The following is a 25,595-nucleotide window of genomic DNA, read 5'->3' on the forward strand; positions in this document are numbered from 1 at the left end:
TATATATATATATATATATATATGTATGTATGTATGTATGTATATATATATATGTATATATATGTATATATATATATATATATATATGTATATATACACACACGTTCGTGTGTATATATTTTTTGTAGGGGTGGGCAAATTAATGCGTTAATTACGAGTTAACTCATCAATCTATTAACGCCGACAATTATTTTATCGCACATTTGCGTATGTTGTTTACATGCTTTTATTTTGTTAATGCCTTTTCTTAAAAAGACGGCGTCGCCCGGATGGGCTTCGTTGTCGAGGGGCTCTTGGTAAAGATGGAACAATTGGTAAAAATACCGGACAATTCTGCAAATTTCATGGCTGGCTTACAGCGTGGTCACTCCGGGATCCCTTACGACCGCCAGACAATTCTGGATGTGGATAGATCGGGCCGTTTTGGACTGAATGACGGGTGCTTGCTAGACCGGCTAGCTAGCATGGGAATACTTTGCCGGCTACATCCAGCATCCTGTGAAGCAGCGGAGTATATGTGTTGTCTGTCTATTTATGAATAATGCAGACCAGGAGTGTTGGCTGAGTTCTTAACGTTTGCTTTCAGAGCGTGCATATCACAACATACAAGATGCCGTCATGGCGACACACAACCTATACCGGGCTACCGCGCATGCTCGTCACTCCTGTTGCATGCTGGGTAGGGTAGTTATTTTTTTCCCAAGCTCATAACATCACAATATAGTACCATGTATATGCGTTCAGTTTATCAAAGCACCAAGCAAACAATCGGAAAATTCCCATCATATCAATGCCTAGATATGGTCATAATTATTTTAAGTGCACTACGCAGACTAAACACAACATTATTAATATTGCTACTACGGATAATTTGATCAAAAATTCCCTAAAACAGCCCACTACCTATAATATAGGTTTTTCAAACATAAGATCCCTGATAAAAAAAATGTTTCTGCTGTTACCTCAGAAATTGCCTGTTCAGATGTTATGATTGTGGCTCAGAGATTTGTATGTAGATTATATTTATTTTCCATAACAAACAGGATAACTTAAATACCCTAGCAGTGGCAATAAGCTTAAATGTTTGTATTTACATTTTTTCAGTTGATTTTCATAAAATATGCTATTTAACTGCTACTGTTTAACAACGACTGATTTAAATTGTGTTTGCACAACAAATGTTTTGGCGCTTTTGTTCATGTGAGAGAATATTCCAATAAAGGTGCACTACACACTACTTTTGAATTCATTATTGGGCTTTGCGTATACAATGCAGTTAATCGCGATTAATCGGAGAAATAGGGCGATTAACTTCGATTAAAATTTTTAATCATTGCCCAGCCCTAATTTTTTGTATTATTATTATTAATTTTTTTTGTAAACCAATTGAGAGTGGAATAAACAAAAATCACCCTAGGCAATTTCAAGAATACATATGGCTAAATGAACTAAAAACATCAAATATCATTACTTCAGTGATGTTGGCCATTAGAGGAGGCCATTCAGAGCATGGACTAGTATCATGGCCACTGATTGGCTTAGCCTACGGGGCATTAATATATTGGATTAAAAGAGTAGAAAGGTGGCTAAACGGTGTTATTTTTATGTCACGAGGACTCTCTTAATGTTAAAAACTGTATTTTGAAGGTCATAAACAATTGTTTTTTATTTAGCTATGAAAATATTTGATTCCTACTCTGCAGCAGTCATGTCCAGAACCAATTAACTGTGATAAACCAGGGACCACTGTATCTGGCATTTCTTCATTATATGGCCACATGTCATATGTGGTTAGTATGGTTTGTTTGACAATAGAAAGTAAAAAAAAACAAAAAAAACTGGCATCTACTGTATGGCTGTAGTTTCCACTTATTTTTAGTGTTGCTTATGAGGCCATATCTGTTTCTTAAACAAATTAGTTTTTTTTTTGCTCCTATCTTTTTGTAGGAAATAGAACTACCTCGTCTTACGGGCTTAATTGATTCTGTGACGGAGCCTTTAACTCAAAACACTTGTATGTCAAATCAACTTCTCCTGTTGAAATGCATTGAAATCAATTGGTGCTTTGTACCCCGCCTCCCCAAAACAGTATTTTTAACATATGACATGCTTTTTAAAAAGAAAAACAAATGTTTAGTCAATAAATATTTTATTGTATCATTTTATTTTAAAAATACAATACTACTAACAACTGCAGTAGTTTTATCAAATAATTTAATAGTTATGTACTACATTTACCTTCAAGAGTGGACTTATAGCTCGCTTGGTGGAGCGGCCGTGCCAGCAACTTGAGGGTTCCAGTTTCGATCCCTGCTTCCTCCATCCTATTCACTGCCGTTGTGTCCTTGGGCAAGACACTTTACTTAAACCACCTGCTCCCAGTGCCACCCACACTGGTTTAAATGCAACTTAGATATTGGGTTTCACTATGTAAAACGCTTTGAGTCACTAGAGGAAAGTGCTATATAATTTAATCCACCTTCAGTTTTACCTCAGTAGAAGCATTTAAGTCTCACCTTAAAACTCATTTGTATACTCTAGCCTTTAAATAGACTCCCTTTTTAGACCAGTTGATCTGCCGTTTCTTTTCTTTTTCTCCTATGTCCCACTCTCCCTTGTGGAGGGTGTCCGGTCCGATCCGATGGCCATGTACTGCTCGCCTGTGTATCGGCTGGGGACATCTCTGCGCTGCTGATCCGCCTCCGCTTGGGATGTTTTCCTGCTGGCTCCGCTGTGAACGGGACTCTCGCTGCTGTGTTGGATCTGCTTTGGACTGGACTCTTGCGACTGTGTTGGATCCATTATGGATTGAACTTTTACAGTATCATGTTAGACCCGCTCGACATCCATTGCTTTCCTCCTCTCCAAGGTTCTCATAGTCATCATTGTCACCGACGTCCCACTGGGTGTGAGTTTTCCTTGCCCTTATGTGGGCCTACCGAGGATGTCGTAGTGGTTTGTGCAGCCCTTTGAGACACTAGTGATTTAGGGCTATATAAGTAAACATTGATTGATTGATTGATTGATTGATTGACCTCCCGTCAAACACAACATCAGCAGCTTTTACCATATTTTCATGGATAAATAGCTCCCAATATGATTTTATCATAACATTCTTAGCTGGCGTTAGACTCATTTTGTTTCGGTATAGTCCTTCACACACACTCTCTTTCTTCCCATGGTTTGAAAAACAATGTTATGTCGATCTCTAGCTATAAGATAATCCCAGCGGGTAAAACCAAATGCTCTGGGTATATTTTACAGGGTTTACTGCGGCAACTCATTTTTGCTTGTAATTTAAAGCATAACAATTAGCTTATTAGCTCTTTTTTCAAAACACTCTTTGGTTGAGGTACCACTATTTATTAATCTAACAAGCGTCAGGTATTGTTGAAAATTTGACCGACCTACTGTACATCGACCGTTTTTTCTAAGTCCAAAGTGAAGTTGTTTTTCCTGCAGGGCAAACATCTCACATTACTTTGTGTTGTGGGTATATTGATCCGCTGTACTTTGCAAAGTAGGCGTCACAGCGAGAATGTAATGTCTTTCGTCCTCTTCTTCACTGCACACAGCAGCGATGGACCCTTAGTACTTTATCCTGATTTGACTGCCGAGTGTATGTATCTTGGATTGCTATTACATAAGAAATGAGGGGAGCACTCGCTGTACTCTTTTGTCTCGCTCTCCTCCCCGCAGTGGACAGAGTTCATTGGACTCAACCCTACTGGCAATGAGGCCCATACTTTTCTCTGCACGGAGTACTGAAATAGCACTATTAAACATAGTTCAGCAATATCATGGAAATTTCTTTTAAAAAAGTTTTTTTCACATTTTTGTTTTATTTTTTTTATTATTAATGATCCATCCATCCGTCCATCTTCTTCCGCTTATCCGAGGTCGGGTCGCAGGGGCCGCAGCCTAAGCAGGGAAGCCCAGACTTCCCTCTCCCCAGCTACTTCGTCTAGCTCTTCCCGGGGGATCCCGAGGCGTTCCCAGGCCAGCCGGGAGACATAGTCTTCCCAACGTGTCCTGGGTCTTCCCCGTGGCCTCCTACCGGTTGGACGTGCCCTATTATTAATGATGTAATTTTTTAATAATGTATCTACATATTTTGATTTTGAGAGGTCATGAAGGTTTACACTCATCTACTGAGAGGAGTGCTTCCTGACTGGAACACTTTTACTGGCAGCGCAGCAGATTTGAGTGAGATGGTGACCCATAAATGTGTCTGCGCTTCACTAATACACACTTGGACGCCCTGTTATCTGTGGACATTGTCAAGAGGAGCGGCGTGGAAGGTGCTCGCTAGTCAAATGTAAACGAAGAGGTGTTGTTTTCTGCTTCACAGGTCTACTTTGTGCAATCAGTGCCTGGTGGCTCCTGTACTTTTTTCGTTTTTTCTTTCTTTTTTTTTTTTTTTACTGTGAACAGCAGCCTCTTTGTTGCACGGCTGAAGAACTAAAGAGGAAATTCGATGCTTCCATTCAGTTTGATTGCAAACTCCTTTTGAGAGAAAATGTTCATCAAGAGCTGTAGTGTTCAGCCTGACTCAATCATTCAAACAACGCTTCATTCTCGTAGAAAACGTAGTAAGAAGGACATGAGTCATTTTGATGAACAGCAACAGTTCCACTTCTAGAGTTTTCTTCTTGCACCCAGAAAAAAAGCCACATGTGATTGAGGTCAGCCGAGGCCAGCATCACTTCCTGCTGAGACGCAGCTGAGAAGTACATTGTTACCTCAGCTCTACACCGTCTTCCTTTAGAATTACCCGGTGGTGTAAAATGCACAGCAAAAAAAATTAATATCAAATGGGCGGAAAGTGGAGCCGCAGTCCATAATCAAACTGTAAGAAAGCACCTAAAGAAAATGCGATTTAAATACAGAAAAGCTAAACGAAAGCCGTCGACACCGTAAAAACCAAGGTTACAATGGGCTAAGGAACAGCAATTGTTTGACTATGGATGACTGGATGATATTCAGTGATGAATCGCGAATCTGCATTGGGCAAGGTGATGATTTTGGAACTTTTATTGGTTTCCATCAGAGAAACTGATCAGGTGGGCCGGTTCTACTATCGGAATAAAACTGGACTCACTGGTGACGGTGGCAGAGAAGAGGACCGTGGACAAACTAGTGAGCATCCTGGATGATGCCAGTCAGCCTCTGCATAGCGTTATCAGTAGCCAGAGGAGCCTGTTCAGTGCTAGACTGCTTCATCCCAAGTGCAGGACTAATAGACTCAAAAACTTCTTTGTCCCACATGCCATTAGACCAGTGGTTCTCAAATGGGGGTATGCGTACCCCTGGGGGTACTTGAAGGTATGCCAAGGGGTACGTGAGATTTTTCAAAAATATTCTAAAAATGGCAACAATTCAAAAATCCTTTATAAATACATTTATTGAATAATACTTCAACAAAATATGAATGTAAGTCAATAAACTGTGAAAAGAAATGCAACAATGCAATATTCAGTGTTGACAGCTAGATTTTTTGCGGACATGTTCCTTAAATATTGATGTTAAAGATTTCTTTTTATGTGAAGAAATGTTTAGAATTAAGTTCATGAATCCAGATGCATTTATTCTACAATCCCCAAAGAGGGCACTTTAAGTTGATGATTACTTCTATGTGTAGAAATCTTTATTTATAATTGAATCACTTGTTTATTTATCAACAAGTTTTTAGTCATTTTTATATATTTTTTTCCAAATAGTTCAAGAAAGACTATTACAAATGAGCAATATTTTGCACTTTTATATAATTTAATAAATCAGAAACTGATGACCTAGTGCTGTATTTTCCTTCTTTATCTCTTTTTTTCAACCAAAAATGCTTTGCTCTGATTAGGGGGTACTTGAATTAAAAAAATGTTCACAGGGGGTACATCACTGAAAAAAGGTTGAGAACCACTGTATTAGACTGTACAACTCCTCTCTGGGGGGAGGGGGCTACTAGAATGACTGGGATGCAAAACAATAACAGTGCGATACTTCAATACTGCCTAGTTTCTCTTGTTATATTCCTATTTTACTGTTATATTCTTATTCTCATTGTTGCTTTTTATTTTTATTCTTATTGTAATATTTTTCTATTTTGTTTCCATTTATACCCCCATTATTTTTTACTTTTTAAATTTGATCTCAACTCTGTACATCGCTGCTGGAATTTTACTTTTCCTGAGAGAACTCTCCTGAAGGAATCAATAAAGTACCATCTATCTATCTATCTATCTATCTATCTATCTATCTATCTATCTATCTATCTATCTACCAGATTTATGAAGACAACTGCCTAAAGAGAGCCTGCAAATTTCCACAGTCATTAATTAAATGGGGCTGCATGCCAGGAAGATGGCTCTCATTACATCTTCAATAAATATTTTCATAAATATCAATCAACATTTTTAGACACTTTTTTTATTCCACTAATCTAAAGTATGTTTGGGGATAATGACATCATTTTACAAGATAAAGCATCTTGCCATAGAGCAGTCCTCAAATAATGTGGCAAGTTGTCTGGAAAAAGGGACGCGGTGCGATGCCAGAATATTTCGCGTATGTAGTACTTTGCTTCTCTGTAACCACGGTGGAAGACGAGGAAAGACCTGTGTTTTTAGTTTAATATTAATAGACATATAATGTTATGCACAAGTATGGTCATAACAATTTTATTGACAAATGATACTATTTATAGTTCTATATTTTCTACTTCTTAGGGGGGCGTAACAGAAAATAATAGAGAAGCATTGCTATTGAGCAAAAAACTGTAAAAACTTTCCTTGCAGAATGATATATATACGGTTAACTTCATGGCCTGCAAATAGTCCAGCTGTCAATCCAGTTGAAAATCTGTAATGGAAATTGAATAAAATGATACATGACAAGACTACAACTTTCAAAGCTGATCTGACAACAGCAATCAGAGAAAGTTGGAGCAAGAATGAGAAAAATTTTTTTTTGCCAGGGATTGTATAGCTGTTGATAGAAGCTGTTCATTAATAGAGTCACGTGGTTAAAACGTGAGTTTCAAGTGTGGACCTGCCTCACCCAGACTCTACCGCCAGCGGTCCCCAGGTAAATTAAGTTTGAGACCCTGATTTAGCGGGGTCTGTAAATTGGCTATACCGATCCGTCTTGCTGCGTCGTCTTATTCTTCTGGCCGACCATTAAAATATAAGGTGTGTCAAAAAGTGGAATTCCGATGCATGTACAAAATCTGCACCAAATCTGCACCAAATGTAATGTATGGTAAACAATGTCAACACATTGTGTGCCTGCTTAAAAATCAATAGAACTCAAAACACAGCACTGTAAAAGCTTGACACAAAAAACCAAGACCTTAATGGCTTCTTGTATTTCTAAAAAAAAAATAAACCGTCTGCTTTCATTGTCCGCAAGACAAACATACATTGCCGTGATCTTGACAGGTGTTTATGTTCACTATAATAACCGCGTACGTGTCAAAAGTAAGCTGCCCAGTCTATTGTCACATTGCGTCATCTGATAAACGATGACAGCTGCAACACGTTGCAAACCAAAGCAGGGCTCGCGTGATATAATCAGGTCAGGAAGGACAATAAATGAATAACAATGTGCTCAAGATCAATGATAAGTGGTTGGAATTTGTTTGGATGGGGAGGAAAATGAAACTATTAAAGATTATTTAATTTGGTTCACCACAAGGCTTTGTTTTTAAAATCAAAACTGCAGCTGTGCTTGAAATGGTGCCAAACAGATGCTGCCGCTGAGGCCTTTAGAATCCTTAATGGCGCCATTGAAAGAAGATACATGCATGTGATATAGATGAACTGTGTCTGGTTGCTTTGGCGCAGTGGGCAGGTTTTCGTGTTTTGCTTGTTTCACTGACAGTGCAGCTGTCGCAACATCAGCCATTAGCGCTAAGTGTCTCCGCTGCAATGACCTTCGCGATTTGGAGCTCCAACCTTCAAAAGCCATTTTGGAAGATTACGAGCAATGTCAGGAATCACATTAATTTGATTTAACGCTGGCCTACGTTTTAACAAAGAGACCACCCATCCAGTTGAAAAACCGCATCATCCAATGTGTTGTGATAGACATCATTCCTACAGCACACAACATGGCATCTGTAAAGCTGAAACTTACAGTGGCGTTCTAAAGAGAAAGGGCTCAGGTCCAGAGCAAAAGTTCTATCCGTCTATCCATTAATTTCTACCGCTTTTTTGGGGAAAAAATATATCATTTAGCTGCATTAAATTGAGGACAAACCCAAACATAAGAAATATATTTAACTAGTTTTTTGACAATATTTTAATATACTTTTTAACCCAACATATATATTTAATATAATGTTAATTAAGAATAATTTATTTTATTTATATAACTAAACGTAATCAATTGAAGCAATAACATCATTCAATTTAAAAAGAAATACAAAAAAAAGATACTTCCGTAAAGAGGAGTAAATACAAACTAATTTATTTATCCAAACTATATTAGATGACATAAACTTAAAATTTTAATTTCCCCTAGAGAATTAATAAAGTATGTCTGATTCTGATAAGTGGGTTTAGTCTTGTGAGTATATGTAAATACATTTAAATGTATTAATACTGTAAATGTAGTTAACATTGTTGAAAATCGGGTGATTATATTGTGTTAATGATCAAGAATCAGATTACCTGAGGGATTGGGCAGTAAAATATAAGCTTTTTTTCCGCCCTGCTCCATTTTGGACACACTCCATGTTTCTCTGTTTTGTTTTGTTTTTCTTTCAGTTTTACTATTGTTTTTTGCAGATTGAGATATTGTATTGGAGATGCCTTTTTTCTTTGAATAGTGCAGAAAATGTGTTGCGCTGCAAATAAATTTGTGACCTGAACTGAACGACTTGGACGCCCAAGTAGTTAGGCGCCCAAGTGGCGTCCCGATCACATATTGTGTATCATTCCAATATGAGTGTTTGTCAGCGTGCATCTAAAAGGTCCGATATAAGAATTCCTGCAGCGTGTTTAGTGGTATAACAAACGTTTTGATTGAAACTTTTATTAGTAGATTGCACAGTTCGGTACATATTCCGTACAATTGACCACTAAATGGTAACACCAGAATAAGTTTTTCAACTTGTTTAAGTCGGGGCCCACGTTAATCAATTCATGGTACAAATATATACTATCAGCATAATACAGTCATCATAAAAGTTTATCATCAGAGTGTATACAATTGAATTAATTACAATTTGGGGGGTTAGCTTTGGTTGAAATCAGTACTTCAGTCATCAACAATTGAAACAGTGTAGGTCTGACTTGGTAGGATATTTACAGCGAGCAGTGAACATAGTGAGTTCGGAAGGCATAATAACAAGTATATACATTTGATTATTTACATTTGATTGTTTACAATCTGGGGAGGTGGGATGTGGAGGAGGGAGGGTGTTAGTTTAGGGTTGAAGTTGCCTGGAGGTGTTGTTTTAGTGCGCTTTTGAAGGAGGATAGAGATGCACTTTCCATCCATCCATCCATTTTCTACCGCTTATTCCCTTTCGGGGTCGCGGGGGGCGCTGGCGCCTATCTCAGCTACAATCGGGCGGAAGGCGGGGTACACCCTGGACAAGTCGCCACCTCATCGCAGGAGATGCACTTTCTTTTACACCTGTTGGGAGTGCATTCCACATTAATGTAGCATAGAAGGAGAATGAGTTAAGACCTTTGTTGGATCGGAATCTGAGTTTAACGTGGTTTGTGGCTATGGCGGTCATTTACGTTCTGGAAGTAGTTTGACATGTTCTTCGGTATCAGGGAGGTGTAGCGGATTTTATAAACTAGGCTCATTGCAAGTTTTTTTGCTCTGTCCTCCACCCTGAGCCAGCCTACTTTGGAGAAGTAGGTAGGAGTGAGGTGTGATCTGGGGTGGAGGTCTAAAAGTAACCTGACAAGCTTGTTCTGGGATGTTTCGAGTCTATATTTGAGGATTTTGGAGGTGTGGGGATTCTGTAGAGAAATCTTGTTCGTTGGTTGACCTTTTCACCGTTCACCTCTACCACCTGTTTCCTCCCCTCCAAGTAAAATTGTATCCAGCTCGTTGAGGTTTTATCAAATTCGATTGCTCTGAGCTTATCCAACAGTATAGCGTGGTTATCGGTGTCAAAGGCCTTCTGGAGGTCCAGTATAACCATGCCTCATATTTGATCTGGTTGGTCAGATAGAGAAGTCATGTGTCAGTAGAGTGGTTAGTTCTGAAGCCGGATTGGAATTTGTACTTGAGTTTTTTAGTAGCAAGGTAACTATCGACCTGTTCATAAACAATTTTTTCCATTACTTTCGAAATGGAACTGAGAATAGAAACAGGTCGGTAGTTGCCAGGTTCTAATTTGCTTCCTTTTTTTAAAAAGGGGAGTTACTCTTGCTATCTTGAAATTTTTGGTTCTTGGCCTTGTTTAATTGAGAGGTTTATTATGTGTGTGATGATTGGGGCGATGGTGGTGGCAGAGTCCCTGAGGAATCTGGAGGGGATATTTTCAAGGCTGGTGGCCTTGTTTAGGTGGAGTGCGCTCAATTTTTTAAGCACCTCGTCCGCATCACTCATTTTTAATGCTTCAGGAGCTGAAATAAATAAATATTGTGGCCACTACACGTTGACGGACAACAATTAGCACTCCACTTCAACTTAAAGACAGCACAAGTCCATTGCAGATGGTTGATAATAAAGTGATTAGTCTTTTTCATACTGAGCGTTGTTCTCGGTTTGAGTAATTTCACTTGATCGAGCCTTTTTTAACATTCCACACTACAAAATAAAATATGTATGAATTGTGCTGATGTATCGTATCAGAAGTGGAAAAAGTCCCTAGTAATAATACATTTATTTTTACATCTTAAGGTTTCTGTTGAGTCTCTGCATTTAAGGCAAAAAATGCTGGTCCAATTTTTTCCCCTCCATTATGTACTTTTAGTGTTTACTGAGTAAGTGTGTAATTATTTGTGTGTTGTCATGTCAGCAAAGTAACAAATTATTCTGAGGCTCTGTTCCTACAAGCATGTCATTCATCTTCATTCCCAATGTTCCTCAGCAAGACACCAACAGTTTGGCACAGGGAGGATATTTTTACCCTGTCTTTGTTGCAGTTAAGGCTTTTCTTATCGTAAATCAACCCAATGTGTTTTTGATGCAGGGTGCCAAGAAACCTTTCACTGAAGTCATCAAGGCCAACATAGGAGACGCCCATGCAATGGGCCAGACCCCAATTACCTTTCTCAGACAGGTTAGACAACTATTCCTAACATATAGTAGGCACATATTTTTTAAAACTGCAGGGCTTAAAACAGAGTCTTTAATGTTTTCTTTGAGGTTCTGGCCCTGTGTGCTTATCCTGAGCTCCTAAAGGACAATGTATTTCCAGAGGACGCCAAGCAAAGGGCACGGCGCATTCTGGAGGCCTGTGGAGGCCACAGTTTAGGTCAGACAACTCCCCCCTCACTCAGCCAATCATTTGCTTCAACACACACACAGACCCTTTGTAACCATTTGCCCTCTCATTAATAATTTATGAAGACACAGGACATTGTGCTCACTGAATAAACACGATTTTTCTTTCAAGGGGCCTACAGTGCCAGCCAAGGGATCGAGTGCATCCGTCACGATGTGGCACGCTACATCGAGAAAAGAGATGGCGGAATTCCGTCCAACCCGGACAATATCTTCCTCTCCACCGGTGCCAGCGATGCCATTGTGGTATGAAGTCGTGTGGCTTTCAAAATGCTCATAATAATATTGTAAGAGCACTGATGTTTTTGTGGTTCGCATTTGGCCCTGTTTTTAATTTAATTCCGTTAATGATACACTCTACTGTACTTTGCACCACACTCAAGACGAATTATCCTGTACTGTAATCCCATCTTGCTACTAAATTACTACTACGTGAAGGTTCTCCCAAAAATACCAAAACATTTAAGTTTTTAGTAAAAGTATAATTTGTCATTGTTGTCTCTTCACATGTTGATCCCAGACCATGCTGAAGTTGATGGTGAGCGGGGAGGGCCGAACCCGCACGGGAGTAATGATCTCCATTCCCCAGTACCCTCTGTACTCGGCCGCCATCGCGGACCTGGGTGCTGTGCAGATCAGCTACTACCTGGACGAGGAAAAGTGTTGGAGCCTGGATGTGGCGGAGCTTCGCAGGGCCCTGGTCGCAGCCAGGGAGCACTGCACTCCTCGGGTGCTCTGCATTATCAACCCAGGAAACCCCACTGGTATGGTTAATTTCCTACGTGTATGCACAAATTAACACCTCTAGTCGCTGCAGGTGCGGTGGCCTACAAAAGAAGATAACCAGTAGCCTCTCTAATAAAAGGTTGGGATTAGCTGGTGTGGCTGTAGTCAACCATCTCATTTTTATTAACTCTACAAAATGGCAGCAGTTGCCAGCAGCCTCGAAGTGGGGGACTAAATGGGGATGTTGTACCAGGGCCCCAAGCACAGTAGGGCAAATGTTGTTGTTTTTTGTCTTTTCTTTCTGCCCTTTAAATGTGTCATTTATGTAAAAAAAAATAAAAATCATAAATGTTACTATAAAATTAATATAGCTGTGAAAGTTCAAAATTAAGCTGTTTGAATCAAATTAAGAATGTCTAACATTACTTACACCCCATGTGCAAGTTTCACCTTTGAAACTCATTGCACATAACTGTGGTGCGTTCAAAGACCTTCGATTAAAGTTAGAAAAAGTATGGCCCGGAAAGAAAAAAAAACTTAATTTCCCGGCAAAAATGGGAAGGTCAACAGGTTTGGCGATAGGTCTGAGACAGTGAAGAAGTCCCGCACCGTCGACATCATGTTTGTTCGAGCTCAGAAGGAAGTTTGAAGCAGGAAGTTGGCAGCACGGCACATTTAAAAAAAGGAGTGTTTTATTTGTGCACCCTGCACTTACAGCACAGTACGGGTAATCTCCACTCATTGGAGAGTTGTTTTTGTTTGTTGTCACAATTCCTCATATCGGCTTGATATTAATCATGCACCTTTTGATATATATGGGCGGTAAAGCTCAGTTGGTAGAGTGGCCGTGCCAGCAACTTGAGGGTTCCAGGTTCGATCCCCGTTTCCGCCATCTAGTCACTGCCGTTGAGTCCTTGGGCAAAACACTTTACCCACCTGCACCCTGTGTCACCCACACTGGTTTAAATGTAATTTTCAACCAAATGTATTGGGTTTCACTATGTAAAAGCGCTTTGAGTCACAAGAGAAAAGCGCTATATAAATATAATTCACTTCACTTAATTGTTGATTTCAGTTTTATGTTCCTAAAATCTGAAACAGTCTTCCAGAAGGTGTGAGACAGGCCCCGATGTTGGCAAATGTTAAATCCAGGCGGAAAACTATTTTATTTAACTGCGTATGACAACTGAGAGTATTATATCTACACTCTTTAATGTTGATTGAATGAATTCTTATTATTTTTATGATTTTATTTTTGGCATGAATTTATTTGGTTTCATGTTTTTCAACTTTGACTTGCCTTGCATATGAATTGTGCTCTAAAAATGAACTTGCCTTGCCTTGATAAAAGCGCGTGTGGTTGAGGAGAACTTTCTAGTTTCTCATGCACACCAAATCAGTAAAGTTAAAAGAAAATGTATATAATGGTACATCCATCCATCCATCCATTTTCTACCGCTTATTCCCTTTCGGGGTCGCGGGGGGCGCTGGCGCCTATCTCAGCTACAATCGGGCGGAAGGCGGGGTACACCCTGGACAAGTCGCCACCTCATCGCAGGGCCAACACAGATAGACAGACAACATTCACACTCACATTCACACACTAGGGCCAATTTAGTGTTGCCAATCAACTTATCCCCAGGTGCATGTCTTTGGAGGTGGGAGGAAGCCGGAGTACCCGGAGGGAACCCACGCATTCACGGGGAGAACATGCAAACTCCACACAGAAAGATCCCGAGCCTGGATTTGAACCCAGGACTGCAGGACCTTCGTATTATTAGTTTTCAAATTTTGGAACTATCCTTTTATTTTTGGCTGCGTCCAAATAACGCCCGTCCTTTTTAGGGTCTAAGTCCTAACTAGAGCACCTAAAAAAATATTTATTGTTTTATTTTTGGGTCATATTTGATTTAGTGTATTTCAACGCATTGGTTATTCTGTGTTGTAGGTCAGGTCCAGAGCAGGCAGTGTATTGAAGATGTGATCCGTTTTGCAAAAGAGGAGCATCTCTTCCTTATGGCCGATGAAGTAAGCCACTGAGTGATTATTGAATGATGAGTAGAATGTCTTTTTTCAATGTTTGTACCCCCAGGTCTACCAAGACAACGTGTACGCAAAAGGCTGTCAGTTTCACTCCTTTAAGAAGGTACTCTTTGAGATGGGACCAGAGTACTCGAGTACAGTGGAGATGGCCTCCTTCCATTCCACCTCCAAATGCTACATGGGGGAGTGTGTACACACTTTGGCTTTTTCTTTACATTCCATCAAAGCTCATGTTACAGCACCTGCTTTTTAGTTCTATTGCTTCCATTCACCATAGCTGTCTCTGTGCTTTTCAGGTGTGGCTTCCGTGGGGGATATATGGAGATAATTAACGTCGATCCGGAAGTGAAGGCCCAACTCATCAAACTGGTTTCAGTGCGCCTGTGCCCACCCGTCCCCGGACAGGCTCTGCTCGACTTGGTGGTGAATCCCCCGCAGCCTGACGAGCCTTCCTACACTACCTTCATGAAGGTACAATGTTTAGTAAGATGCGTACGCCCTGCCAGCATGCAAACATTACACTTGCTTACACAAATACCAGCACTTCCAGATTTTAACCTGCTTCTGAAAGGAAGCCGTTATCCATGTCTGAGTGCATCAAATCAATAGTAATTTGTGTGTCCATTAGTCCTAAGATGTGTCCGATGCATTTTCCAGCTTCAAGTCGAATCCTCAATACCGTCCATAGTTAGTGTACAAGTAATAATCATGTTAATGTCTACTTTATTTGGTGTGCCTTTAAAGCAGGGTTTTTAACGTCATTGTTTTGAGAGCAGCATTTCTGGAAGGCCAAGGGCTAATAGTGAAGTGGCCAATTATCTCCTCATTATTAGTCTTATTTTGTAGATTTCATAGAACCAGTGTCCTCTACAGTAGTATTTGATTTTGGTCTATTTATTTTGTCAGTGATGCAGTAGCGCAAACTGCACCTATTTTGCCCTATCATTCATAATCCTTATGTGAGACAAACACACATTTTTCTTTTTTTATGCATTCTAACTTGTAAATAAACGCTATCAAAAAGTCAGCTTAAAACGTAGGTAATGGAATTGGCTCTCTTCTGCCTATAAAATGCTCTAAAAATACATTCAAAAACCTCCGTTTTATATACACACTGTAGGTATAAATGTAATGTCGTTGTGAAGTAAAGTGAATTATATTTATATAGCGCTTTTCTCAAGTGACTCAAAGCGCTTTACATTGTGAAACCCAATATCTAAGTTACATTCTTTTTTTTTTTTTTAAACCAGTGTGTGTGGCACTGGGAGCAGGCGGGTAAAGTGTCTTGCCCAAGGACACAACGGCAGTGACTAGGATGGCGGAAGCGGAGATCGAACCTGCAACCCTATAGTTGCTGGCACAGCCGCTCTACCAACCGAGCTATACAGCCCCCGTTACAGGCACATTCATAATAACATTTAATATTTACCTATTTTAATCATTTTAAGCATACAGCGGGGCATTAACTTCCCACACGCAACACGTTTGCCATTTCCTTCAACAACAACAACTAATACTACTAATTATTATTATGGCAGACTTCATGGGAGCTAACAATGACCACTTTGGGACAAATGATGAACCTGAATATACAGAGGATGAGCTACAAGCTTTAGAAGCTGTGTGATAAGCAGATCCAGCAAGTGGCTTTATGGCTAAATGTTAAACAGGAGATACAAAGAAGAACCATAATAAAACAATGACTTACTGTACAATGTCTGCGCTCATGGGGATGCTGACTGATGGGATGTTGATATCTTGCCGAATTAATCATAATTCAAATCTAAACATTGGAAGTGAAGTGAATTATATTTATATAGCGCTTTTCTCTAGTGACTCAAAGCGCTTTACATAGTAAAACCCAATATCTAAGTTACATTTAAACCAGTGTGGGTGGCACTGGGAGCAGGTGGGTAAAGTGTCTTGCCCAAGGACACAACGGCAGTGACTAGGATGGCGGAAGCGGGAATCGAACCTGCAACCCTCAATTTGCTGACACGGCCGCTCTACCAACCGAGCGAGCTATACCGCCCGGTATAGCTCGGCCTCAACAAAATTGACAAGATTTTGGGTTTGGGGGAACCTGCTGTCGTGACGAAGCGGTTGTTGCTGGACACACGACGGACTCTTGGGAGAAGAAGGAGTGCCGCGTGCCTGGCGACCCTTTTCTGTCGAGGACGGGAAGACATCCACCGATTCAGAATTATGACAACAGGACATTTGCTGATTGGAGTAAGCGTTGCTCTGGTTTGTCGACAAATTGGAAGATGCTGGCAGTCTTCAAAGTACCCCAATGCTGCCACAAATGATTGGAGGATGCGGGAAGAACTGTGGATCACATGGGACTGTCTACCCCGCAGTTTTTGAGGACCAGTTATAGACAATTTAGAGTGAAAAACAAATTTTATTTTCACCCGCATACAAAACATTCTAACTTGGATTGTTTCCCTGGCGTCTGAGATTTTCCCGAAGGACAGTGCAGCGAAGACACAACAAACTCCCTTCTTGTCTCTCATGGAAACACACCTGTTGTTGTTGACTTTGGACTAGCGACTAAACAATACATCAAGGCCGAGGAACAGAGACACACTGTGGGCTTACACACAAACATGCATCCACAAAAATATACGCCACACATACACACCCTACCCCGCCAACCCAACGCCCTCGACGCAAATCCCATAGGGGTGATGAATGGATGGTCAGCTCCTGAGAGCTGCGGCCTACCACCATGACCCCCGAACTCCTTTCCCTCTGTTGCTAAATATCTCGAGATGTATGTTGTGATATGTATATGTGCTTTACTTTGGAGGTTTTTTTTCCCCACTTCAGACTGGGCCCCCTTAGGAGCCCAGTCTAGATTGTATTCTTTTACTCATCCTTCTCCAGTGTTTTAGCTTTTTCCCATCTTTTACGGGGCGCATTATGGCGACCCATCAGCGTTCCTGTTCTGTAACCCGGTACACTGTTTGTTTTTATCTAATCTTGAACGGGTTTGTGCTGAAAACAAAGTTTTGTTATAAAGATTTATTTATCTATCTATGTATCTATCTATCTATCTATCTATCCTTACGCAAAAGAGCGTCTTTTTGTGTCTTTCTCGCGATCTCCAGATCCAAATTGAATGTCAAAGTTGACCAATTTCTCATTTTATAGACACAGCCTTCTACTATCCAGGGAGAGGCATGATTTATTATCTGGAATTAACTTTTCTGAACTGTAAGGTGATGCAGCAGCTCACTAGCTCAATATCTCAATAGTTGCATAGCACTTTGTGATCATGGCGCGGCTAAAAGTAATTCCATTGCGTGCGCGCTGATAATAACAATGTCGCTAATACTTGGTTAATATTCAGGTCACAACATGTAAATGAGTATTGTTGCCGTTTTTTTGGGTGTATTGAGGGCTTTATGGCCGGATTAGGTGACTCCCATTACTGCATTGTTAGCCATCTCGTACTTGCCATATATTACATATTAAAATGCATTAAAAAAGACAAACATTTGTCTTCTTATTTTACATAGGGTTTGTGAATGATGGATAAAACTAGTATAACTAAAGAAGTCGAAAAAATGACTACAGAAGTAAACCTTAGTTACATAAATGCCTAAAAGGAGAGGACTCAAAGGGGTGCCTCAGTTATGCATTTGAGTTTGTCATAAAATTGTTCTTAGAATCTTCTGAAAACGTGCTTGGAGAAACAAAAAGCTTGTTTCAACAATAACTCTTAAACCAAATAATCCAGTTGGCTGAATTTAACTGTACTAATGGATATTAGTGAATTCAATGTGGAAAATGTGCTTTTGTAAGCTTTGCAAGCACTGTAGTGTCTTTCGGAATTTACTGCTAAAATGTTGGTCTCCCAATTTTTAAAACTTTTACTACATACACAAAAGACCTATTCCTTTCAAATAGTGCTCACAAATCAGTCTAAATTGATTTTAGGGAGGATTTCTTCTTGAGGATTTCTTCTTTGCCAAGGTAATCCAACCCACCTCACAGGTGTGGCATATCAAGATGCTGATCATGATTATTGCACAGTTGTCTCTACGGCTAAGTTTATACAGGGTAAAATCCACCTAACCTTATCCCTTATGCCATCGTTTAAGCTTTGGTTTAAGAATCCCACCCCCCTCTGTTTGCGGGCGCAACACGACCTAGTAGGCATGAGTGGAAAATGGCAGACGCGCATATACTACGTCATAGTCACCTCTGATCTGGAAGTGTATCCTTACCCGGCATGTAAACATTGAAGAAATGGAAGCAAGATGTTAATTTCGATTTAATTTATATTTTGGTAACAAGGTTATTCTGGCTTAATTTAACCACAATACAAAGTACAGGCTACCTTTTTTATCACATCCACAGGAGCCCGCATTCTCATTGTGTCCCTTTCGACAAACGGACAAAGTTTTTTGCTACAGTTGACCTGGACATTCCAAAGTTTCTGTTGTCATTCCTATGGCACAACACACTCGTTGACAAACATCCCACCAAGCTGCTGTTCTTCCAGGCCTTATCCAAAACCAACATGGCTTTGTTGCCGTCTGAGATGTGGTGTATCCGAAATAGCTGCAATCGTGTGTCTTAAGGTACTCATGTGATTTCTACAAGGGCCTGTACATTTAGAAGAAGGAAAAAAACAGGCATGACTGGATGATTTCCCTCTATTTTTTAGTGCAAATCGGTTGTTATAAAGCTGACTGTGACATCCAACCGGCTTTTACAACCGCAGATCATGTGTAACCACATCCATCCAGGACCACCACATCCATCCAGGACCTCCACATCCAGCAGGTGCACCTCAATGACCGTCTGGTTTGCATAACCAAAGAATTTCTGCACAAACTACAAACTCCGCTCGCCTGTATCGGTTGGGGACATCTCTACGCTGCTGATCCGCTTGAGATGGTTTCCTGTGGACGGGACTCTCACTGCTGTCTTGGAGCCACTATGGATTAAACTTTCACAGTATCATGTTAGACCCGCTCGACATCCATTGCTTTCGGTCCCCTAGAGGGGGGGGGTTGCCCACATCTGAGGTCCTCTCCAAGGTTTCTCATAGTCAGCATTGTCGCTGGCGCCCCACTGAATGTGAATTCTCCCTGCCCACTGGGTGTGAGTTTTCCTTGCCCTTTTGTGGGTTCTTCCGAGGATGTTGTAGTCGTAATGATTTGTGCAGTCCTTTGAGACATTTGTGATTTGGGGCTATATAAATAAACATTGATTGATTGATTGGAACTGTGAGAAACCGTCTCAGGGAAGCTCATATCTATGCCCGTTGTCCTCATCGGGGTCTCGACCTGACTGCAGTCCGTCATCGTAACCGACGTCCGTGGTGTCTGGCATGTTGGAGAGGGGTTCTCTTCATGGATGAATCTGGGTTTTCACTGTTCAGGGAAGATGTAAGACTGCGTGTGTGGCAGAGCGGTTTGCTGATCTCAACGTTGTGAATGGAGTGGCCCATGGTGGGGGTGGGGTTATGGTATGGGTTATTGACAACGAACGCAAGTGCATTTTTTAATGATGGCATTTTGAATGCACAGAGAAAACGTGACAAGATTCTGACACATTGTTGTGCCATTCACCTGAGACCATGTTGCAGCATGACAATGTATGGCCCCATGTTGCAAAGATCTGTACACAATTCCTGGAAGTTGAAAACATCCCAGTTCTTGCAAGGCCTGCATACTCACCGGACATGTCACCCATTGAGCATGTTCGAGACGTCGTGGACAGGCATATACGACAGTTCCTGCCAATATCCAGCAACTTGGCACAGTCGTTAGAGTGGACCAAGATTCCACAGGCCACAATCAACAACCTGATTGTTGATTGATTGTGAGCCTAGCCTATAAAATCCGCTACACCTCCCTGATACCGACGTACATGTCAAACTACTTCCTTAACGTAAATGACCGCCATAACCACAACACCAGGGGGAGCTCCACAAACCACGTTAAACCCAGATTCCGATCTAACAAAGGTCTTAACTCATTCTCTTTCTATGCCACATCAATGTGGAATGCACTCCCAACAGGTATAAAAGTAAGTGCATCTCTATCCTCCTTCAAACCCGCTCTAAAACAACACCTCCAGGCAACTTCAACACTTTACTAATACCCTCCTCCATTCACATCCCATCTCCTCGGATTATAAACAACCTAATGTAAATATTCAAATGTACTTCTAATGTATTTACTTGTTCTTATGCTATCTGAACTCACTATGTTCTCTGCTGGCTGTACATATCCTACCAAGTAAGACCTACACTGTTTCAATGTCCATTTCTCTGTTGATGCAATTGTTGATGACTGAAGTACTGATATCAACCAAAGCTCCTCATCCCACCCCCCGGATTGTAAATAATGTAAATAATTCAATGTATATACTATGATGATTAACCTGTGTGATGACTGTATTATGCTGATAGTATATATTTGTACCATTAATTGATTAACGTGGACCCCGACTTAAACAAGTTGAAAAACCTATTCGGGTGTTACCATTTAGTGGTCAATTGTACGGAATATGTACTGAACTGTGCAATCTACTAATAAAAGTATCAATCACTGTATGTGAAGGAAATGTGTTGCACTGTGTCAGGCAAACGGTGGTCACACCAGATACTGACTGCTTTTCTGACCCCTCCATACCCCAAATAAAGAAAAACTGCACATTTCAGAGTGAACTTTTATTGTGGGCAGCCTAAGGCACACCTGTGCAATAATCATGCTGTTTCATCAGCATCTTGATATGCCACACCTGTGAGGTGGGATGGATTATCTTGGCAAAGAAGAAGGCCCCACTAACAAGGTTTAGACAGATTTTTGAACATTATTTGAGAGTAGTAGGTATTTTTTGTATACAGTATAGACATTTTAGATCTTGGAGTTGAAAAATGGGAGCAAAAACAAAAGTTGCATTTATATCTTTATTCAGTATATTTATTCATGAAATTAATTACCCTCCCTCCTCAGGAACGGACGGCAGTGTTGGACACTTTGGCAGAAAAGGCAAGGCTGACTGAGCAGATCTTCAACACAGTACCTGGCATCACCTGCAACCCCGTGCAGGGCGCCATGTACACCTTCCCCCGCATCACTCTACCGCAGAAGGCCATCGACAAGGCCAAGGTGTGTGTCCGCTGTTAGTTACCCTACTCCATCTTCATTTCTGTCTCTCTGAGATGAATTGGTATGTGGATGACAGGAGGAAGGCCAGGTTCCTGACATGTATTACTGCATGAGGCTGCTGGAAGAAGAGGGCATCTGCCTTGTGCCAGGCAGCGGCTTTGGGCAAAGAGAGGGAACGTATCACTTCAGGTTGGTACGATCACTTTTTATGTTGCTTGGTTGGCATTAAAGCTGTCATATTAATATACACAATTGTGTATTACAAGTGTGGTGGCCAAAAGTTACACAGTTTAAAAGTGATTTTTATTAATGGGAACACTCAGTTTTGTGTCTGTTAGAGATGCACGGATAGGCAATTATATCATCCGCAACCGCATCACCAAAGTCGTCATCCACCCGCCGTCCACCCGAACCAACATTTTATCAGAACCGCAACCGCCCGCCACCCGCCCGTTGAAATACATCAGATGTCGGCCACCTTTACCACTCAAAGAGCTAATTAAACCCGTTTCACAGAGTCAAGAAGACAATGGGAGCCGCTAACGTTCTCGCGAATATCCAATGGTGTTCATCCTGATGTCAAGAATAAGGGCATGCTGTGAAGCAATTGCCTTTGACACCTTCAACAACATGTACAAACCGATTGTTAGTCCAGCAACATGTTGTATGCAGCTTCCGCAATCACACGTACAAGATTGAAAGGCATACTGGGTGATACAGAGTACAGTGATGGTTGTGATATTAACAATTTCAACACTCTTACTAATATGCGCCACGCTGTGAAGCCACACCAAACAAGATTGACAAACACATTTCGGGACAACATCCTCACAGTATCAATCAATCAATCAATGTTTACTAACACAACATAAACGCAACACAACAAATATCCAGAATCCTTTGCATCCCTGAGAAGCCCCCAACCCTGCCCACCTTACCGACGCACCCAGTATGCTTTGCAGTTGTGTGCGTGTGTCTGCGGAAGCCACACACATGTTGCTAGACTGACAAGCAGATTGTACATGCTGTAAAAGGCGACAAAGCCAATGGCTTCATAGCACGCCCTAATACTTATTTACTGGGTGACTGCCGGCAGTCAGTCATTCTAGAGAATGTTTGCGTCTCCTATTGTCTTTTTCGCTTTGTGACACTGGTCCTAAATGGCTCTTTGAATGGTATAAGATACCGATCCCAGAACCATTTATATCAAATATTTCCGAATGGTTCAACCGCCACCTGCCCGAATCTAATTAAAATCAATTTTTTCGCCATGTCACCCGCCCGACCCGCATCTCTAGTGTCTGTACCTTTTAGTGCTGATGAGCTGCATTTCTAACTCCTGTTATTTGTCCACACATGCTATTTTGCACTTTATCCACATTTTACACATACATTTCTATGAATGTTCTCGTTCATCCAGGTCATTGTAATCTTACAGCATTCAATTGATGGCAAATGGACTTCTTGGTTTGTCTAAAATGTTTCGCCTCTCACCCATGTAGGCTTCATCAGTTCATGCTCATAGACTTAAATTGGTTAAGTTAAAGTACCAATGATAGTCACACACACACTAGGTGTGGTGAAATTTGTCCTCTGCGTTTGACCCATGCCCTTGTTCACACCCTGGGAGGTGAGGAGAGAAGTGGGCAGCAGCGGTGCCGCGCCTGGGAATCATTTTTTCTGATTTAACCCCCAATTCCAACCCTTGAGGAAAACCATGGTTTTGTTTGCAAATGAGCATGTCAAAGCCAACAACAGTCGTTGAAGTGTAATTTCCCCTCATTAGCATTGAGGTATTGTGTAGCAGAACGATTGTTGTGTATTGACTACTACCAGTCCAAAATAGTTGGAATTCCCCACGTTAGCATTCCATTCAGTTGTAATCAAATGGCACAAATCGCATTCCGATCACCTTCTGTGACCAGAATGTTTCTAACTCCTGTTATGTGTTGAAGGCTAAACTGCAGAGTATTTTAGGAATGGTTGAAAGGACAGTGTTGTATGTGGGAGATAGGTTGTGTTGCCGACCACCTCTTTTCAGGGATGGTTTTTCAACCTTTACATAACTTTCTTACTTTACGTAGTCCCTGTCCAGAATTGGTACATTTTTGTTCTCAAAGGAGTGCTGTTTCACCCTATGGTGCAGGTAGACCGCTGAGTCTTGGCCTGAAGAGTTTGCCCGTCTATGCTGTGCCATGCGTTGAGTTAGTGTTCGTTTTGTTTCCCCAATATCAGAATCAGTGCATTCATCATTACACTAGATAGCATACATCACATTGTTTTTGTGGGTGTGGGGTGTCCGGTGTTTAGGATGCACTAGTCTTTGTCACAGGGTGTTGCCTCGTTTGAAGTGTACTGGGATGTTGTGTTGGTTAAAAATTCTTCTGTGTTTCAAGAAAGACCTGATACATATGGGATGACAATATTTTTGCATCTGTCGCCTTTTTCCTCCTCATCCACTCGGTTCTTGTTATTTCTGGAACTGGATACACTTCACAAAGGACCAGCTGGGATACCCACAGGTTTTGAGGGCTTCCCTCAAATGCCTATGTTCTTTCTCTTTGGCTTTTGGGCTGGCAGGAATATTATCAGATCTGTGTTGTAGGGTTCTGATAACACCCAGTCTGTGTTCCAGTGGGTGGTGTGAGTCAAAAAGTAGGTATTAATCGGTAGGTGTGGGTTTTTAGTAAACCCCGACATGAAGGCCCGTTTTCTCCAATGTGGACATCACAGTCCAAAAAGGGCAACTTACTGTCTTTGACATCAAAGACAGTAAGTTGCCTTTTTTGGACTGTGATGACAGATGCAAAAATATTGTCATTCCATATGTATCAGGTCTATTTGAGTAACTCAAAATATTTTTTAACCAACTAAACAACGCACGACAAACCAGGCAAAACCCTGAGACAGATACTAGTGCATCCAATAGCCCACATCCACAAAAACTGGATAGCATGTAGGTGTATGCTATCCAGTGTAATGATGAATACGCTGATTCATATATTGGGGGGAAACAACCACTAAGCAGACGCAGGCCAAGACTCAGCGATCTACCTGCACCTCAGGGTGAAACAGCACTCCTTTGAGAAGAAACATGTACCCATTCCGGAAAGGGAGGACAGTTGGTATGACACAGGAGTAATTGAATCCATCTATGTCAAGGTTGAAAAACCATCCCTGAACAGAGGAGATGGTCTGCGACACCACCTATCTCCCACATACAATACTGTCATTTCAACCATAAAAGCTTCTACAATTTAGCCTCCAACAAATAACAGGAGTTAGAAACATTCTGGTCACAGAAAGTGAACGTGGGGTGGTTCTGACTATTTTGGACTGGTAGTAGTCGATCCACAGCGATCATTCTGACACAATACCGCAATAATAACGAGGGGAAATTCCACTTCAACCACTGTCATTGGCTTTGACAGTAGGATTGCTAGTTTTCATCCAAATAGTTGTTTTTCTCACTACATCAGAGCAAAACCATCCTTGCCCAGGCACACCCTTCTGGTTTTCGGAATATACATATTTGGGGTTTTGGCACCAGCCGCTAGACTAGATCTGACCAATCTAACTTTATGAGCATGAACTGATGAAGCCTACTCCGGTGAGAGGCGAAACGTCTTCTAAGACAAACCAAACAGTCCAGTTGCGATGGATTTAATGCCCTGAGATTATATATGCATTGTTACTCCTCACTTGTCCAAGGTAATACTGCAGATGTAACATTTAGAAGAAGTACAGGACATGAGTAACATTAGCATAGTTATACTTTGAGCTGAAATGCTAACAGTAGTCACATTTCAACAGAAACATCATGCTCCGTTAGCCTATTTAACGGAAAAAAAAAAAAAAAAAAGATTTCCACATCTTTAGCTGATTGAATGCTACAGGCATTGCCACTCCTGGTTAAATTGGGTCTCTAAGCCTAATTTTATATGCAGGGATACAATTTTTATACAAACTTAAACCTAAATTTATTTTGATGCAAGTTTTTTACTAAAATTAATACATTCTTAGTGAAAGGTAAACAATGTAACTGAAACAAAAATGTCAAACCTCACAACTCTGTTCACGGATTCAAACCCAGTTTGACTATCTCACACCAACCTTAATGTTGTACACCAGTGAGAATGTAAGGGGAAATTTTTATCAGCGAGAGAACAGAAAGGGGCTTGGAATAAGTTAAAATTATTTGATGTAAGCGCCTCATCATTC

The 25,595-nt window shown here is 40.9% G+C and overlaps 1 protein-coding gene across 1 annotated transcript in view; it reads left to right on the forward strand.

Annotated features, from left to right (window-relative positions):
- Positions 1 to 25,595, forward strand: part of LOC133569533 (alanine aminotransferase 2-like) — a 32,009-nt gene that overhangs the window by 4,985 nt on the left and 1,429 nt on the right. Inside the window, exons 3-11 of the mRNA XM_061921943.1 lie at positions 11,156 to 11,245; positions 11,332 to 11,440; positions 11,582 to 11,715; positions 11,990 to 12,233; positions 14,144 to 14,223; positions 14,288 to 14,424; positions 14,535 to 14,709; positions 21,219 to 21,374; positions 21,451 to 21,563. Of these exons, the coding sequence (XP_061777927.1) occupies positions 11,156 to 11,245; positions 11,332 to 11,440; positions 11,582 to 11,715; positions 11,990 to 12,233; positions 14,144 to 14,223; positions 14,288 to 14,424; positions 14,535 to 14,709; positions 21,219 to 21,374; positions 21,451 to 21,563 (1,238 nt within the window). The remainder of the gene's footprint in view (positions 1 to 11,155; positions 11,246 to 11,331; positions 11,441 to 11,581; positions 11,716 to 11,989; positions 12,234 to 14,143; positions 14,224 to 14,287; positions 14,425 to 14,534; positions 14,710 to 21,218; positions 21,375 to 21,450; positions 21,564 to 25,595) is intronic.

The sequence above is a fragment of the Nerophis ophidion genome, linkage group LG15 (genome assembly GCF_033978795.1).
Source record: "Nerophis ophidion isolate RoL-2023_Sa linkage group LG15, RoL_Noph_v1.0, whole genome shotgun sequence".
Taxonomy (NCBI): domain Eukaryota; kingdom Metazoa; phylum Chordata; class Actinopteri; order Syngnathiformes; family Syngnathidae; genus Nerophis; species Nerophis ophidion.